Here is a 16,126-nt window from a genome sequence, read left to right as displayed (position 1 = left end):
AGTACTTTAGTGGAGGTAAAGAGTATTTTTACTTTTACTACTACGTACATTTACTGGAGTAATATGTTACCTTGGATATCTCCACTTTAACTCAACTACATGGTTTGTGCACCTCGTCCACCACTTACATTAGACAAAATGAACTAGTGCATATTCATAATGAATTCATTCATGTATTACATGTAGGAATGAATTATTAATCACTCATGAAATAAGAGATGAATGAAGCTATTTCATGTACCTGCACTATAATGTTAAAGGTACAGTAATGTGTTTATCAATCTGTTCATTCAGTGCAGGTAAACCTTATGAATCCAGCCACATGGCTTAGTGTTTAACCAAAATGATTATTATTATTATGAATCCTCAGGAAAGTGAAGGGAGATTATAGTTTATATAAAAAACAAAACATAAAAACTCTTTAATCTCTGTGCTGTATATTGTCTCTACTACTTAATGATATGGCATTATGTAATGTATGCTAATATAATGTACTGTGTGTTAACAAGAACGACCTATTAACAAGTCATTATAAACATCAATCTTCCACTTTATATACCAAACTGACATTAAAGCAGATGCAGTAAATGTAAACGCAGTTGAAAATACCCAGAAATTGTACAGATGTTTATTATTTAGCGTTTAATATTTCATTCACTGCTGCCGGTCCCATATGAGAACATGACGGCGCCGGGTTTGTTTGGAACTATTGGAGGTTACATGAACCACGTGACCGCGTAGCGGCGAGATCAAGGAGTGTCGCAACTCTCTCCATCAGATTTTAGGACCGGAACTATCCGTTTTATAAGGCTTAATAATTTATGGATCAAAAGTTCTAACCACACACATCACGTTGCTTCTCGCTGTCCTCATTCTGGGCTCCAGGATTTAAAACATAAATAGAATAAATCTTTAAAATGTGCACACGTGTGCAAAATAGCACGCATGAACAGGCTCATTTAATGAAACCCCACTGAGCACACACACACACACACACACACACACACACATATATACTATGCATGACAGCACACACTGCACATGTCTGTACGATACAGAACCGATGCTCTGCAATGGGCTATCTTTAAGTGAGCATGTTCATGCATGGATGCACCAGCCTCTCTGTAATCCCAATATCAGGCACTACAAGAGTACATTTACTTATTTTATTTAAACATGCATTTGGAATAAAACACATGATAGACATTACAGAGGCCTTGAGAACCAGATGTTGCTGTTTGAAACGTGTTCAGATGATTTCTGAGCTACGCCACATAACCCAGCACTTTGTAGCCTCGTCTGTGAGCTCTCTTGTGATTGTGTTCCTTGAGGTTTTATGCACTTGTTATCTATAACTATGGTAGAAATAATCCTGGCTTTTCGAAGAGCGCTTCAGTTTCACCACACATCTGTAAAATTTGCCTGAATGTGTAAGCAGGAGTGTTGCACTGAGATGAACTGGTATAACAGGCGTCTACTTAGAAATATTATTAGTATTATTATTATTGCAAGCATATAATTTCCTATATAGTTGATTTATTACACATGTTAGCAATTGTTATGACTGAAACACATAAATTCAATAATTATCCATATACTGTAGTGTACGGTATGTATGTATGTATGTATGTATTTTTTGATAAAAGTGGAGTATAAAATTAACTGGCAACCACTGATCTTTCCGCACTGAGTGTTTAGCAATAAAAAGGGATTACAGTAATAATATTTGGCAACCTCGCAATCACGCTGGAGCTATGATGTCTTCAACTTTATTAAATAGGATTTAAAAGTTTGTAAAGGTAAATAATGTTTATATATTTATGTCATTATTGTTTGTATTTGTCTACAGTTAATAATATATTACGAAATATTTTAACGCAGGCAGTAATAAAAAATAAAAAAAACCTGCAGCTGCGGGTTTGTTTTTAGCTGGCTGCTATTAGCAGGGACGACCTCGGATTTTCGTGACGAGCTGTACCGACCAGAGCGCCTGGAACAGCGGTCACATCCATACAGATTCAGCGGTCACTCGGTTATAGTGAAATAACGTGTGATTATTTTGAAAAATTTATAATTTACGGTACATTTATGATATGATCATTTTGGTTTCATTATTCCAACTGAATGACGGACGTAAAATATACAAAATACAGTGTTAAAATATGTAGAATTATTGTATTAATGCCGCATGTATAACACTGACAACCTGCACCCAGTGTTCAGCAGCATTGGTTCCACTGCGACCCTGATCAGAATGAAGTCCAAACAAAAGTTTGTATGTACCTATACAATAAAATATGGGTGTATCCTGCAACAGGACAAAAATCCAAAACATAAACCCAACTTTTTCGTTTCATTTTAATCTTTCATGAACACAACTTGATCCTGGTCAGGGTCGTTGTGGTTCTGGTTTCCTGGGAACACTGGGGGCCGGGCAGTAATACACCTCATACTGGACGCCAAACCGTTGCAGGGCTTCGCCCATCTCCCAGAGACACCGTACCATGGCTGGGTACGTGAAAAAAAGAATTTCATAATACTGTACACCTGTATATGTACACAGATCAGCCATAACATTAAAACCACCTCCTTGTTTCTACACTCACTGTCCATTTTATCAGCTCCACTCACCATATAGAAGCACTTTGTAGTTCTACAATCACTGACTGTAGTCCATCTGTTCCACCACAGAGCAGGTATTATTTAGGTGGTGGATGACTCTCAGCACTGCAGTGACACTGACATGGTGGTGGTGTGTTAGTGTGTGTTGTGCTGGTACGAGTGGATCGGACACAGCAGTGCTGCTGGAGTTTTTAAACACCTCACTGTCACTGCTGGACTGAGAATAGTCCACCGACCAAAAATATCCAGCCGACAGCGCCCCGTGGGCAGCGTCCTGTGACCACTGATGAAGGTCTAGAAGATGAGCGACTCAAACAGCAGCAATAGATGAGCGATCGTCTCCGACTTTACATCTACAAGGTGGACCGACTAGGTAGGAGTGTCTAATAGAGTGGACAGTGAGTGGACACGGTGTTTAAAAACTTTAAAAACCAGCACAACACACACTAACACACCAGCACCATGTCAGTGTCACTGCAGTGCTGAGATTCATCCACCACCTAAATAATACCTGCTCTGTGCTGGTCCTGACCATTAAAGAACAAAGTAAAAGGAGGTTAAAAAGCATGCAGATAAACAGATGGACTACAGTCAGTAATTGTAGAACTACAAAGTGCTTCTATATGGTAAGTGGGGCTGATAAAATGGACAGTGAGTGTAGAAACTGATCCAGAACGGGGATACACAATAGGGGAGCAGGAGAAAAAGGGATGGAAATGAGTAAATAAATGTAGATTAATATATCAGACAGATCTAGACGAGGGATGTCAGGATGATGGTGCACCGTGTCACAAAGCACAAATCATTTCAAACTGATATCGGCGTGTGTGCACAGGATGGTGATAGTGGTGAGATGGCGCGTGTAAATTCGAAGTCAGCAGGTATCGATCTCTAATCTAACGGGGCCGCTACAGCCGTGTCAGCACTATCCACACGCGTGCCAGCCTTTTAATTAAAGCTAATTAATTCTTTGCAGGATCGGAGAATGAGCCGAGGCCCGAAGAACAGGCATCCCCCGGACAAGCCGGACGCCCCGGAAAGCTTCGGCGAGGAGGTCCTGGAGGAGGTGAGGCAGCTTTTTAACAAGGTGCGAGGGTACAGTCCTCCGTCCGGAGAGGAATGGCGCCTTCCGGACCCCAACGTCGTCCTCTGCGACCCCCCGTGGACTCACCCGCCCCTACAAGCTCTTAAAAACTCCCTGAACGAGGTGAAAAACCAGCTCAGTGATAAAGATCTGGCCGTGTGGCACCGGCACACTTGCTCCACCAACCGAGCCGGGACGGTCACGTCGCGTCTGCGCGAGACCACCAACGCCGAGCTGTGCACGCAAGCCTGGGCCAAGTTTTACGAGATCCTGGGGACGTTCGAACTGCTCCCGGAGAGGGCGCTCCAGGACGGCGAGTTGAACTCGGTACATCTGTGCGAAGCCCCGGGAGCGTTCGTATCGGCGCTGAATCATTTCCTCCAGCCCATCATGCTGTACTGCGACTGGAACTGGGTGGCCAACACGCTGAACCCGTATCACGAAGCGAACGGGCGGAGCTGCACCATCGCCGACGACAGGCTCATCGTGCACACGCTTCCCTGGTGGTTCTTCGGCTCCGACGACACCGGGGACGTCATGCTCCAGAAGCATCTCCTGGAGCTGCAGGAGTTCGTGGGGAACATGCGCAGCGTGGACCTGGTCACCGCCGACGGGAGCTTCGACTGTCAGGGAGACCCCGGCGAGCAGGAGGGTCTGGTGGCCCCGTTGCAGTACTGCGAGGCCGTCTGCGCCCTGCTCCTGCTCGGGCCGGGCGGCTCCTTCGTCCTGAAGATGTTCACGCTCTTCGAGCACTCGTCCGTCTGCCTGCTCTACCTTCTCGTCTGCTGCTTCCGCACCGTCCACGTCTTCAAACCGGCCACCAGCAAGGCCGGGAATTCCGAGGTCTACGTCGTGTGTCTGGGCTACGGCGCTAAGGGAAAGCTCCGCCCGCTGCTCTCCAAGCTGATCCGGAACTACGGCCCGGGTCTGGGTGCCCAGGCCGCGCTGTTTCCCAGAAGCCGCATCCCTCGGTCGTTTCTGGAGCAGCACGAGGAGATCTGCGGCTTCTTCCACGCGCAGCAGATCGACACCATTCGGGAGAACCTGCGTCTCTTCGACGGCGCGGCTCGGGACCAGCGCGGCCGACTGGACCGGCTCCGGGACTGCGCCGCGCAGTTTTACGTGCAGCGCTTCCAGGTCCAGTTTCTACCGCGCAAACGCTGGCTGTGCCGCGGCGGCGCTTCGACTCGGGGGAAACCGGGCCAGAGGAAGCAAGTGGGATCTTTCAATCAGCGCAAAGAGACAGAGCTCCAGGAATGGAGGCAACGTTTGGTCCAAGGAACCTACCAGACCTGGGTAGAGGAGCATTATCAGGGAGATGATGATAAATTTGTCCTCCACGGACCTCTGTTGGGGTGTGACCTGAACGCATGGTACGTCCGAGAAGGTGCGAGCCTTCCGAAAGTCTGCAGCTCTACCTTCTGCGATCAAGAGCTCTTAGATCTTTTTAACGAAGCTTTACAAGAGCGGGCGTGTCTCTCGGAGGAACCAGCATCTTGTGGATCCTGCAGAGCTCCTCATCCTGCATCCATACTGAGTGAAATCTGCAGCGTTCCGTCTTGCGTTGTGATGGTTGGAAACCCATCGTGGCAGGGCGTGTCGCAGTCAGGACTCGTCCTAGAGCCGCGCCTCATTCCAGGCCCTTCCTACCCAGAAGTCTGCAGCTCCACCTTGCACGACGGAGACCCTCAGGACCAGCGCCGGCTTTTAACCGGGTTGCTCGCGGGTCTGCGAGGGCTTCCTGAAGGGTCGGCGCTGGTGGTTCCTTTATGTTCGGCTCTTACCCGCTTCACCGCCTCGTTAGTCCTCGCGCTTCACGTCTGCTTCCAGTCCGTCGCTTTCCGCTGCCCGATCGGCGGTCCGCCCGCCGTCCTGCTTTGTGTCGGGTTCTCCCCGGTTCCCAGGGTTCACGCCATCCTTCAGGAGGTTATGGATCACGTCCAGGAGGTGAAAGCGGGCCGGCAGGTCCTGCAGTTCGCACCGATAGAGGAGCTGACCCGCGGCGGCCTGCCGCACTTCCTCTCCAGTCTGAATAACGCCGTCGTCAGGCAGCAGCTTCATTTACGTCTGCAGAAGAAGCCCGGCGGGTAGCAGCCAGTCTGGGGTTTGCAACTGTTCCTCTGTGGCTGGAATATGGGTCCACTGTCCACAGCCAAGCCAGCTTGACACCAGCATAGGCTTAGAAGCCGCCCCGCTTTAGCTTCCTTTGTTTAGTCTAGGTTTAAGGGCTAAATCACGGCTCATGTTTCTCCTTTTTTGGTTGTTTTTTTGTATTAAGTGTAAAAAGAGGCGGCTGTTTTATGTTCCTTAATAAGTGTGGTCAACCCTATTTATATAGGCACGACAAATCATCAGCTGTAGTTCTTTCTACCCCACCAGAAGTGCTCTCATATTTTACAATCTGGTCCGAATACTTGATTTGGCGCCCTGTGCCCTTCCTGGCGCATCCTACCTTATCGATCCGGGCTTGGGACTCGAACCCCGGATCTCTGCCTTAGTGGGCTGGAGTGATTTTTCCCTCTGCGCCCCCTCTAGACCCCTTGTTTTCGGGTCTGCAAGGGTTTCCTGAAGGATCGGCGCTGGTGGTTCCTTTACGCTCGGCTCAGACCCGCTTCATGGCCTTGTTGCCCGATTGGCGGCCTGTCGTGCTGCTCTGTGTGAAAGTGTGATTTTTTTTACTTCCGCGCCCCCTACACCACCCAAATAATCATCCACTTTGATATACGTATATTTTTGAAGCTGTAAAGGCTTAGGAAAAACCAGAATAGTCAAATAAACTAAAATTTGTGCACGTTTTTCGGACCTAAATGTACAACATGAACCTTTTTCTATCTTACGGAACTCCCTGCGTATGTATCTATAGGCCATACCTGTATTCTGCTGGCGCATACCAATGATATCCATAACGTAAATGACGTCTACGGACGTGTGTCCTGCCTGTAGCTATTTCTAGACTGTCTTTTGGTAATTAATTGGGATTTCTGTGGCTGGATGTAAAATGTTTATTGGATGGATAAAGGTTAAGTCTCATACTAACATCATTCAGTCACAGACACAGTTGCAAAAATCAGTGAAATTTAAACCTTTGACTGTGAGTTTGGAACGGAGCTTCTTACATTTAGGATGTTTACATACGTTGGAGTCTTCGGGTGCTCGGGTGGCGCAGCGGTAAATCTATTCCGCTTGTCCGTTACCGCTGAGATCCAGGGGTCGAGCCTCGGCGAACCTGTCGGGCGTCTGCATGCCGTTCAGAGACGGCCAAACAGCCTTGCCACTGGTAGGTGCACCAGTCAGTGCACTCGCAGTGCTGGTCCCAAGCCCGGATACAAATACAAGGATTGTGTCTGGTGTGCAGTTCAGGACCGGAATGATCCAACTAAAAGAATTATATTGTTGTTGTTTTATTTAAATATACGAGGTTTTATTTTGAGATAAAAGTCCGTTCTCAGTTTTTACTCCCTTGAGACGAGACGAAACGTGTGTTATGATTACAAGATGCACAAAGTTTGGACAGAAGAACGAAGACGCTTTCAGTTTGTTTCATGCCGATCGGACGTTTAATCTTCAGTGTGAAAGTAAAGTAGAACGTTCTGTACAGAAAAATGTTTATTATTTGTGAATTAAATACACAGAGGGGGTCCAAATATGTAGACACGCTTTAATAGATGTTATTTATGGACTTTTTTTGAAGTTAGATGGAATATTAAAGCTGACGTCTGTGCATCCCTCAGTGTCGGTATATAATTATTATTATTACACATTTATTTAAATACAGGGATTATTTTCTCAGTGTGTTTACATGCTTTTTACCCTGTTTGTGTTTAAGCAGAAAAAAAAAAAAATAATAACGGTGTGATAAAAGAATTTACCCTTGATTTGTGAAATACAGAACGATGCCACTTATGTTTAGGATTATTAAACCATGATCAGGATCAGGAGTGTGTTCAGGGCTCAGGAATGTGAACGTACTCGCTGTACGAGTTGCTTTAATGATTAGATTCTGTTCTATATAACTCCATGTGATATTAAAACCTGTGATATTTCCTCATTGAACGTTTGGACTCGTACTCCACCAGCGGAAAGCGTCACTTGGTTTCGTTTCTGCCTTTTTGCCGTGCAGGTTTAAGCTGGTGGCTTTTTGCGCTGGGATTTTGTTACACAGTGGGTTTTTTATTTAAAAAAAACACATCATTTTTTTTGTATATATTTTGTGTATATATAAATAAACGAAATCTGAGTAAAATTTCTGTCTGTTTATTTTTCTCTCTCCAATTTATCGTAGTCAGTTTGTCTCCCCCTGCTGGAGGGGAGAATAAATTCGGAATTCTGCGCCCCTTCCTTGGGAACCTACCGGCTCCGAGGTCGCCCTCGTACAGACAAACCAAATTAGACCAAAAGAAAAAATATATAAATTTTATAAATGTGTTGGTTTGCTGAAAATCCTTTGATGGTTCGTTTGTGGTGCAGAAGTTTTAATGATATCATTTGTAGCATGGCTTCCTACCAGAGATGTTCACGAGTCACAAAATACGAAGCCGAGTCGAGTCACGAGTCAATATAATAAACACAGAACATTTATTATAAATGTAGAGTAGAAATAAAGAAATAATCTGTAAGTTCAGATAAAAACAACAACAGATTAGCGAGTGTATTTAGCCGTTTTACTTCGTGTCTTTACTTTCCTCGGTTCCAGTTAAAAGCTTCAACTGATACGTTTTGTTTTCATTGCAAATTACGGCACAGAGGCCAAAATCCCAAACACAGCAAAAACAATCATAACCGCTGCTTACCTGAGCTTCTGTTCTTCCAGATGCTATTACATTTATGAGCGTGCGTCCCATTAGGAATAGAATCCGTTATTTTGTAAATGTGCTTATAATTAAAAACCTCCAAACTTTTCCCGGTGGTGAAGTAAAACAGGAAGTCGTTAGAAAGCCGATCGAGCGTTTCATTACCACGTCATCTGTGTGACGCAAACCGAATAAATGCAGATAACAGCATTTCTTACTAACAATTACAATCAGAAGCTCTGATTGGTTCAGAAAGCGTCTTTCAACCATCAGCACCGATTCTGTAGGAGCGTTCCATTCACATTATCTGTTCCTGTGAAGTGCACTACGTAGGGGATTCCACCATTTTAAGTAGGGAGCGACGCTTCATCACTACACCGGAAGCTGGCTGGAACATTTAAACATTGTGTGTGTTGTGGGTTAGGACGGCCGGAGCGTTATTATTATTATTATTATTATTATTATTATTATTATTATTATTAGAGAGTAGAAAATGACACGATGTCGGATCATATATATATAATTGTCACACGTAACTAATGTTGCTGACTTTTGTCAAGTCATTTTTTGCGAGTCACGAGTCGAATCCCCATCTCTGCCTCCTACTGAAGCGGGTGACTTCTCTGTGCCCATGTAAACAGGGCTGGATTGACTATATGGCCACTATATGGCCAAAAGTATTTTTCTTGCCACCACATTCACGCCTGTGCACGATTTATACAATTTATATTATATGTTATATGTGCAATACTCAAGGACATCACACACATGCTGCTGACGCCACTGTAACGTATGGAATGCAGTAAGCATGTGTTGTACGGTTCAGGCTTCACACACACTTCAGGTTAGATGTGTGTGTGTGTGTGTGTGTGCGGGTTCGTTAGGTGTCGTCCGTCACTGTGATGTACAGCAGCTGTGACTGAACCAGCTCTCGATTCAGATGCGCATCGATCGCTGTGTTCTCATCTGTAACCGGAGGAAATCGGTATCGATCCGGGCGCGGCGGTGAGGCTGACCGATCCCGCCAGGCGCTTGCACGCTTTTAGCTCGGAGCTGCACGATTTAGCGAGACAGACCTCCACTCCTCACACTCTGACACGTGTGCAACATGGACCGCTTCTTTTCACCAATTACATACACTCACTCACTTTCTTAACCGCTTATCCAATCAGGGTCGCGGGTGGGTACTGGAACCTATCCCAGCTTTTCAATGGACGCAAGGTACACAGTAACACCCTGGACGGGGCGCCAGTCCATCGCAGGGCACACACACACACACACCCATGACCTACAGGGCAATTCAGTGTCTCTAATTAACCTGACTGCATGTTTTTGGACTGTAGGAAGAAACCAGAGCTCCCGGAGGAAACCCACGCAGACACGGGGAGAACATGACCCAGACCGCCCAACCTGGGGATCGAACCCGGGACCTTCTTGCTGTGAGGCGACAGTGCTACCCACCCAGCCACCGTGCCGCCCCAATTACATACACGCCCCTTCTAATTACTGAGTTCATGTTTCAGCCAGAACAGCTAACAGGTGTAATAAATCAGTCATAGAAAAGAAATGTTATGATTCTAACTTTACAGCAGCAGTTTAGGGAAGGTACTTTCCTGTTCCAGCATGACTGTGTATTGTTTAAAAAACTCCAGTGTCCTGGACAGAGCCCTGACCTCAGCCCCACTCAGCAGCTCTGGGATGAACTGGAACATCGGCGCCCAGTCGTACAAATTACAAATGCTGTCATCTTTTGACTGAACGGGCACAAATTCCCAGAGAAGCTTCACACAGAGGGTCGCTCTATTTTAATAAAGTCTGTTTTTGAAACGGGACGTCCGACAAGCTCACGGTCGGGCGTCCGAATACTTTTGGCCATGTCGTGTATTTAGATGATGTGACCCGAGGATGCAAATAAAATAAATCCCTGATTCATTAGTATTTTCAGGGGTTGATTGAGGTTGACGAGGAAATTTAATTCCCTTCATGGAAGCCCTGCGATAGATTGGCACCCCATCTAAGAGATTCCTCCCTAGCGCCACCTTATGCCCCCTTTTTATCCCAAACTTCACCATGAGCTGACCGGAACCCGACACCCTGGATTTATGACCACGGCATAAACATAAAGCTAAGAATCAAGCTTCTGGGACGATCGAGGGCTTTGTGATTGGTAGAAGATGTAAAGCTGTAAATTACAAACCCAATTATACCCCCCCCATTATACCCCCTATACACACACACGCGCGCCCCTGCATGTCGCCTGTCATTAAATTAAACCAAACCAGTTCAACCATCACACTTCATCCAGCCTGTCCCACTGTGATTCATTTCTATAGTCTTAATAGGAACCCTTTCCACTCCTATAGAGATATAAATAAATAAATTGTCCTGTTTGCTGGGGATGGTGTGTGTGTGGGTTGGGGGGGCGTTCCCGCTCTAAGAGGGGGTGGGTTGGGGTAGATGTGAGGGGGTTAAAAGCTGATGTCCCAGTAGGAGTGGTGTAAAACACTGCAGTCCTGCACAGCGTCTGAGAGAAGACGGGAACTCAGCCTCCTCCGTGTGGAAGAACCGACCGGATCAGCGATGGCCGAACGCCTTCACCTGGAGGAACTCACCGCCGCCCAGTTCATCACCGTGTGGAACCAGTTTGACCAGCACGGTGAGTGAAACTTAAAGAAATTAAATAAACAGGTACCAGTTGGAACTGTGGACCGTGGATGTTTAAAGATCCCTGCAGCAGTGTTATAAGTTCCAACAGTGAGGCTCTCCAGTGTGATTGTGTGTTTTGGTTCTGTTGGGGTGTTCCTGTACCCACTAGTTAGTCACATGTTTTTGGGTCATCTTCACCACTGCTTTATCCTGGTCAGGGTCGCAGTGGGTCTGTTTCCCCTGGACACACGTACCCCAAACAGAGTGCCAATCCATGGTGAGGCTTCGGCCACACCCCCTCCCTCAGGCACGTGCTCAGTCGGATGAGGGACTAAAAATAGCGACAGTGAAGAATAAAATATTTATCCTGCAGATGCTTTAAGTGCTTATGATCCGGAGCTCCAAGTTCCACGTGCAAGATCCTGAAACGAGGTTCCTGTAGGAACTTCTGTATCTCCTGTAGGAACTTCTGTATGTCCTATAGGAACTTCTGTATCTTCTGTATCTTCTGTAGCAATGTCTGTATCTCCTGCAGGAACTTCTGTATCTCCTGTAGGAACTTCTGTATCTCCTGTAGGAACTTCTGTATCTCCTGTAGGAACTTCTGTATCTCCTATAGGAACTTCTGTATCTCCTGTAGGAACTTCTGTATCTCCTATAGGAACTTCTGTATCTTCTGTATCTTCTGTAGCAATGTCTGTATCTCCTGCAGGAACTTCTGTATCTCCTGTAGGAACTTCTGTATCTCCTATAGGAACTTCTGTATCTTCTGTATCTTCTGTAGCAATGTCTGTATCTCCTGCAGGAACTTCTGTATCTCCTGTAGGAACTTCTGTATCTCCTATAGGAACTTCAGTATTTCCTGTAGGAACTTCTGTATCTCCTGTAGGAACTTCTGTATCTCCTGTTTGTCACGCTGGGACAGAAATGGGCCTTCCCTAAACTGTTGCTGGTTCTGGTTTCTATAGGTCATGGCTATATTGAAGAAAAGGAGCTGGAGAACTTCTTCATGGAGTTGTTGGCATCGTGCAGTGGAACCTCCACGGTGAGTATTTATAATGGATTCTCTTTAAGGAAGGCATTCCATGCGATTTTGGAGTGTGCATGTGGGAATCGCGCATGTTACCCATAATACCCCAGGGTGTCGTTCTGTAGGACGCTGCGTACAAGAAGAGGATTCAGGAGCTGAAGAAAAACTTCCACACAAGCGCTGGCGGGAGGATGGAAATGTCCGAGGTAATTCATGGCTAATCTATTTCATTAATTTAAGCGCAGAGGGGCGACGCCCACGTTTACGAAAGTGCTGAGAACGAACGAGGACTTTATTCAGGTTGATGCGGAGGAGCTTCGTCAGGCACCAGCGGCTCTATCGATGGAGTTTTATCGGCTCTATCGATCCTTCAGAGGACGAGATACGAGGGGCGCTTCGGAAACGAGTGTGAACCGGCGCTCGTCTCCTCGACGGCGTGATGATAAAACCATCTGTGAACAACAAAACTGCATCAGCGTGAACGTTCAGAACAACACAGCTCCACCAGTAAACTGGTAAACTAGAACCAGTAAACTAGAACCAGTCTTTATGTTCCTTCTGACTTGAGCTCTTACTTCCTCTTACAGCTGGCGCAGATCCTGTCCACCGAGGAAAACTTCCTACTGTGTTTCAGACAGTTTATGGGATCCAGTGCTGAGTTCATGATGGTAACACACACACACACACACACACACACACACATACATGCAAACACACATGCACATACATACACACACATACATACACACACACACAAACAGATACAAACACACACACACACGCACATATATACACACACAGACACACACACACACACACACACACACACACACACACACACACACACATGAACATTTACATTTTCAGCATTTAGCAGACACTTTTATCCAAAGCAACTTACAGTTATGACTGAACACAATTTTGAGCAGTTGAGGGTTAAGGGCCTTGCTCAGGGGCCCAACAGTGTGTATTGTTGTGTTATTATTAATATTATTTGTACTGTTATTATTATTATTTATATACGTTAATAAGAGTATAAATAAATAAAATGATGAATGTTTCAGGCGTGGAGGAGCTACGACACGGACCGCAGCGGATTCATCGAATCCAACGAACTAAAGGTCAAATTTATTAAGCCTATAGAATAAAGTAGTAAATCAGTACATTTATATTGAGGGGCGGAACGGTGGGTCGGTGGGTCGGTGGGTCGGTGGGTCGGTGGGTCGGTGGGTCGGTGGGTCGGTGGGTCGGTGGGTCGGTGGGTCGGTGGGTCGGTGGGTAGCACTGTCGCCTCACAGCAAGAAGGTCCCGGGTTCGATTCCCAGGTGAAGCCATCCGGGTCCTTTCTGTGTGGGGTTTGCATGTTCTCCCCATGTCTGTGTGGGTTTCCTCCCACAGTATAAAGATGTGTGTGTGTGTGTGTGTGTGTGTGTGTGTGCCCGGTGATGACCTGGCGACCCGTCCAGCTTGTTTCTTGCCCCTCACCCAGTGAATCAGACCCACTGTGAGCCTGAACGGAATAAAGCAAACGTTAACCAGACAGTGAATGAATGAATGAATGATTACTGATGTGAACATGTTCTCTCTCTCTCTCTCTCTCTCTCGCTCTCTCTCTCTCGCTCTCTCTCTCTCTCTCTCTCTCTCTCTCTCTCTAGAGTTTCCTTTCAGACCTCCTGAAAAAAGCCAACAGGCACTACGATGATAAAAAGCTTACGGAGTATACACAGACTATAGTAAGCACACACACACACACACACACACACACACACACACACACACACACACACTCACACACACACTCACACACACACTCACACACACACACACACACACACACACACATTATATAACCCTCAGGCTTTGCGTTTTGTGCGCAGCTGAAGATGTTTGACCTGAATGGTGATGGGAAGCTGGGACTGTCCGAGATGGCCAGGTATGATCCTCCTGCTCCTCATTCTGTAATGATTCAAACTGTATGGGGATGGGGGGGGGGGGGGGGGGGGGGAGTTTCTAAACACCTCACTGTCACTGCTGGACTGAGAATAGTCCACCAACCAAATATATATCCAGCCAACAGCGCCCCGTGGGCAGCGTCCTGTGACCACTGATGAAGGTCTAGAAGATGACCGACTCAAACAGCAGCAATAGATGAGCGATCGTCTCTGACTTTCCATCTACAAGGTGGACCGACTAGGTAGGAGTGTCTAATAGAGTGGACAGTGAGTGGACACGGTGTTTAAAAACTCCAGCAGCGCTGCTGTGTCTGATCCACTCATACCAGCACAACACACACTAACACACCACCACCATGTCAGTGTCACTGCAGTGCTGAGAATCATCCACCACCTAAATAATACCTGCTCTGTGGGGGTCCTGTGGGGGTCCTGACCATTGAAGAACAGCATGAAAGGGGGTAACAAAATATGCAGAGAAACAGATGGACTACAGTCAGTAATTGTAGAACTACAAAGTGCTTCTATATAATAAGTGGAGCTGATTGAGGTTGAGTTTCATGGTACCACTTTAGTAATAATTTGGGTTTGTGTTTGTGATCTTTAGGCTGCTTCCAGTGCAGGAGAACTTCCTTCTCAAGTTCCAGGTGAACACGCCCGCTTTACATCTCTTCTCTTCTCTAATTTCATTTAATCTCATTTTAAACACCAGTTCATTTCATTTAAAACTGTGTCTGCACCCCTGTGCATGAACAAAAGCCAGATTTAATATAGTATCATATATAAGCATGTGTGTTTATTTCAGCTTATTTTAGAGCAATGTTGATTTTCTGATGTTTATTTCTGCATTATTATGTAATCTGTTCCTCCTTCTTCTCATCAGAACTTTAAACTGTCCCCTGATGAATTTGCTGACATCTTTACTTTCCACGACATGGTAAGAGACTTTGTCCGGCTCGTCCTCAGAGCTCAGTCCTTGTTAATGAAGTTTCTCAGTATTTGGTTGGAGTTTCGTCTGTGTGTACTTTTATTTTAGGATGGAAACGGTTACATAGATGAAGAGGAGCTGGACGCGCTGCTGAAGGATCTCTACCAAAAGCACCACATGGTATTCTTTCATTTCATTCAGTAGAAGGGGAGTCGCAAATCACTGATGTCACAGCTGATTTGAGTTACTTGGATCAGATTTTTGTTTGGATAAAAATGTAAACATTTGAAATGCAAATAAATCATGATGTGTGTGTGTGTGTGTGTGTGTGTTGTGTGTGTGTGTGTGTGTGTGTGTAGGAGGTCGATGGAAACACTTTAAGCAGTTTGAAGAGCAGCATCATGGCTCTGTCTGATGGAGGAAAACTTTTCCGTGCTGAGCTGGAGATCGTCCTGTGCAAAGACCCCTCTGTCTGATCTCTGTCTGATCTCTGTCTGATCTCTGATCTTTTTTTTTTTAATCTCACTTTGATTTCTATTCAATCCTCCTTTGATCTTAGACTGATCTCTTATCTCTCTTTCTGTCTGATCTCTCCTTGATCTCTGTCGGACCTCTTTCTGGTCTCTCTTTGATCTCTATTCAATCCTCCTTTGATCTCAGACTGATCTCTTTTATCTCTCTCTAATCTCTCTTTCTGTCTGATCTCTCATCTCTGTCTGACCTTTCTCCGATCTCTGTTTGATCTCCTTTCAACCCTCTTTTGATCTCAGACTGATCTCTTTTATCTCTTTGATCTATATTCAGTCGCCCTTTAATCTCAGTCTGATCTCTTTTATCTCTATTTTATCTCTTTCATCTCTATACAACCCCCCTTTGATCTCAGTCTGATCTCTTTTATCCTCTTTGATTTCTGTCCAACCTCTTTCTGATCTCTGTGTGGTCTCTATCCAATACTCCTTTGATCTCAGACTGATCTCTTTGATCTATCTTTTATCTTTGATACATATCCAATCGCCCTTTTATTTCTGTCTGATCTCTCTTTTATCTCTGTCCAATTTTTTCTGATCTTGCTTT

The 16,126-nt window shown here is 45.6% G+C and overlaps 2 protein-coding genes across 2 annotated transcripts; both read left to right on the top strand.

The window, feature by feature from the left end:
• Positions 1-1,732: 1,732 nt before the first annotated feature.
• cmtr2 (cap methyltransferase 2) lies at positions 1,733-7,949 on the top strand. Its single transcript, XM_063012737.1, has 2 exons — positions 1,733-1,799; positions 3,599-7,949. The coding sequence occupies exon 2, from the start codon at positions 3,608-3,610 to the stop codon at positions 5,795-5,797; it is 2,190 nt and encodes a 729-aa protein (XP_062868807.1). The 5' UTR covers positions 1,733-1,799; positions 3,599-3,607; the 3' UTR covers positions 5,798-7,949.
• A 3,127-nt stretch (positions 7,950-11,076) lies between these two features.
• LOC134331674 (calretinin-like) lies at positions 11,077-15,528 on the top strand. The gene is made up of 11 exons (XM_063013175.1): positions 11,077-11,152; positions 12,111-12,187; positions 12,298-12,378; positions 12,760-12,840; positions 13,237-13,293; positions 13,828-13,905; positions 14,050-14,105; positions 14,732-14,771; positions 15,008-15,061; positions 15,161-15,232; positions 15,412-15,528. The coding sequence occupies exons 1-11, from the start codon at positions 11,077-11,079 to the stop codon at positions 15,526-15,528; spliced, it is 789 nt and encodes a 262-aa protein (XP_062869245.1).
• Positions 15,529-16,126: the final 598 nt, after the last annotated feature.

This window comes from Trichomycterus rosablanca, chromosome 17 (genome assembly GCF_030014385.1).
Source record: "Trichomycterus rosablanca isolate fTriRos1 chromosome 17, fTriRos1.hap1, whole genome shotgun sequence".
NCBI classification, from domain to species: domain Eukaryota; kingdom Metazoa; phylum Chordata; class Actinopteri; order Siluriformes; family Trichomycteridae; genus Trichomycterus; species Trichomycterus rosablanca.
Note: the sequence above shows the minus strand (reverse complement) of the source record. Positions and strands in the feature narration are given on the sequence as shown.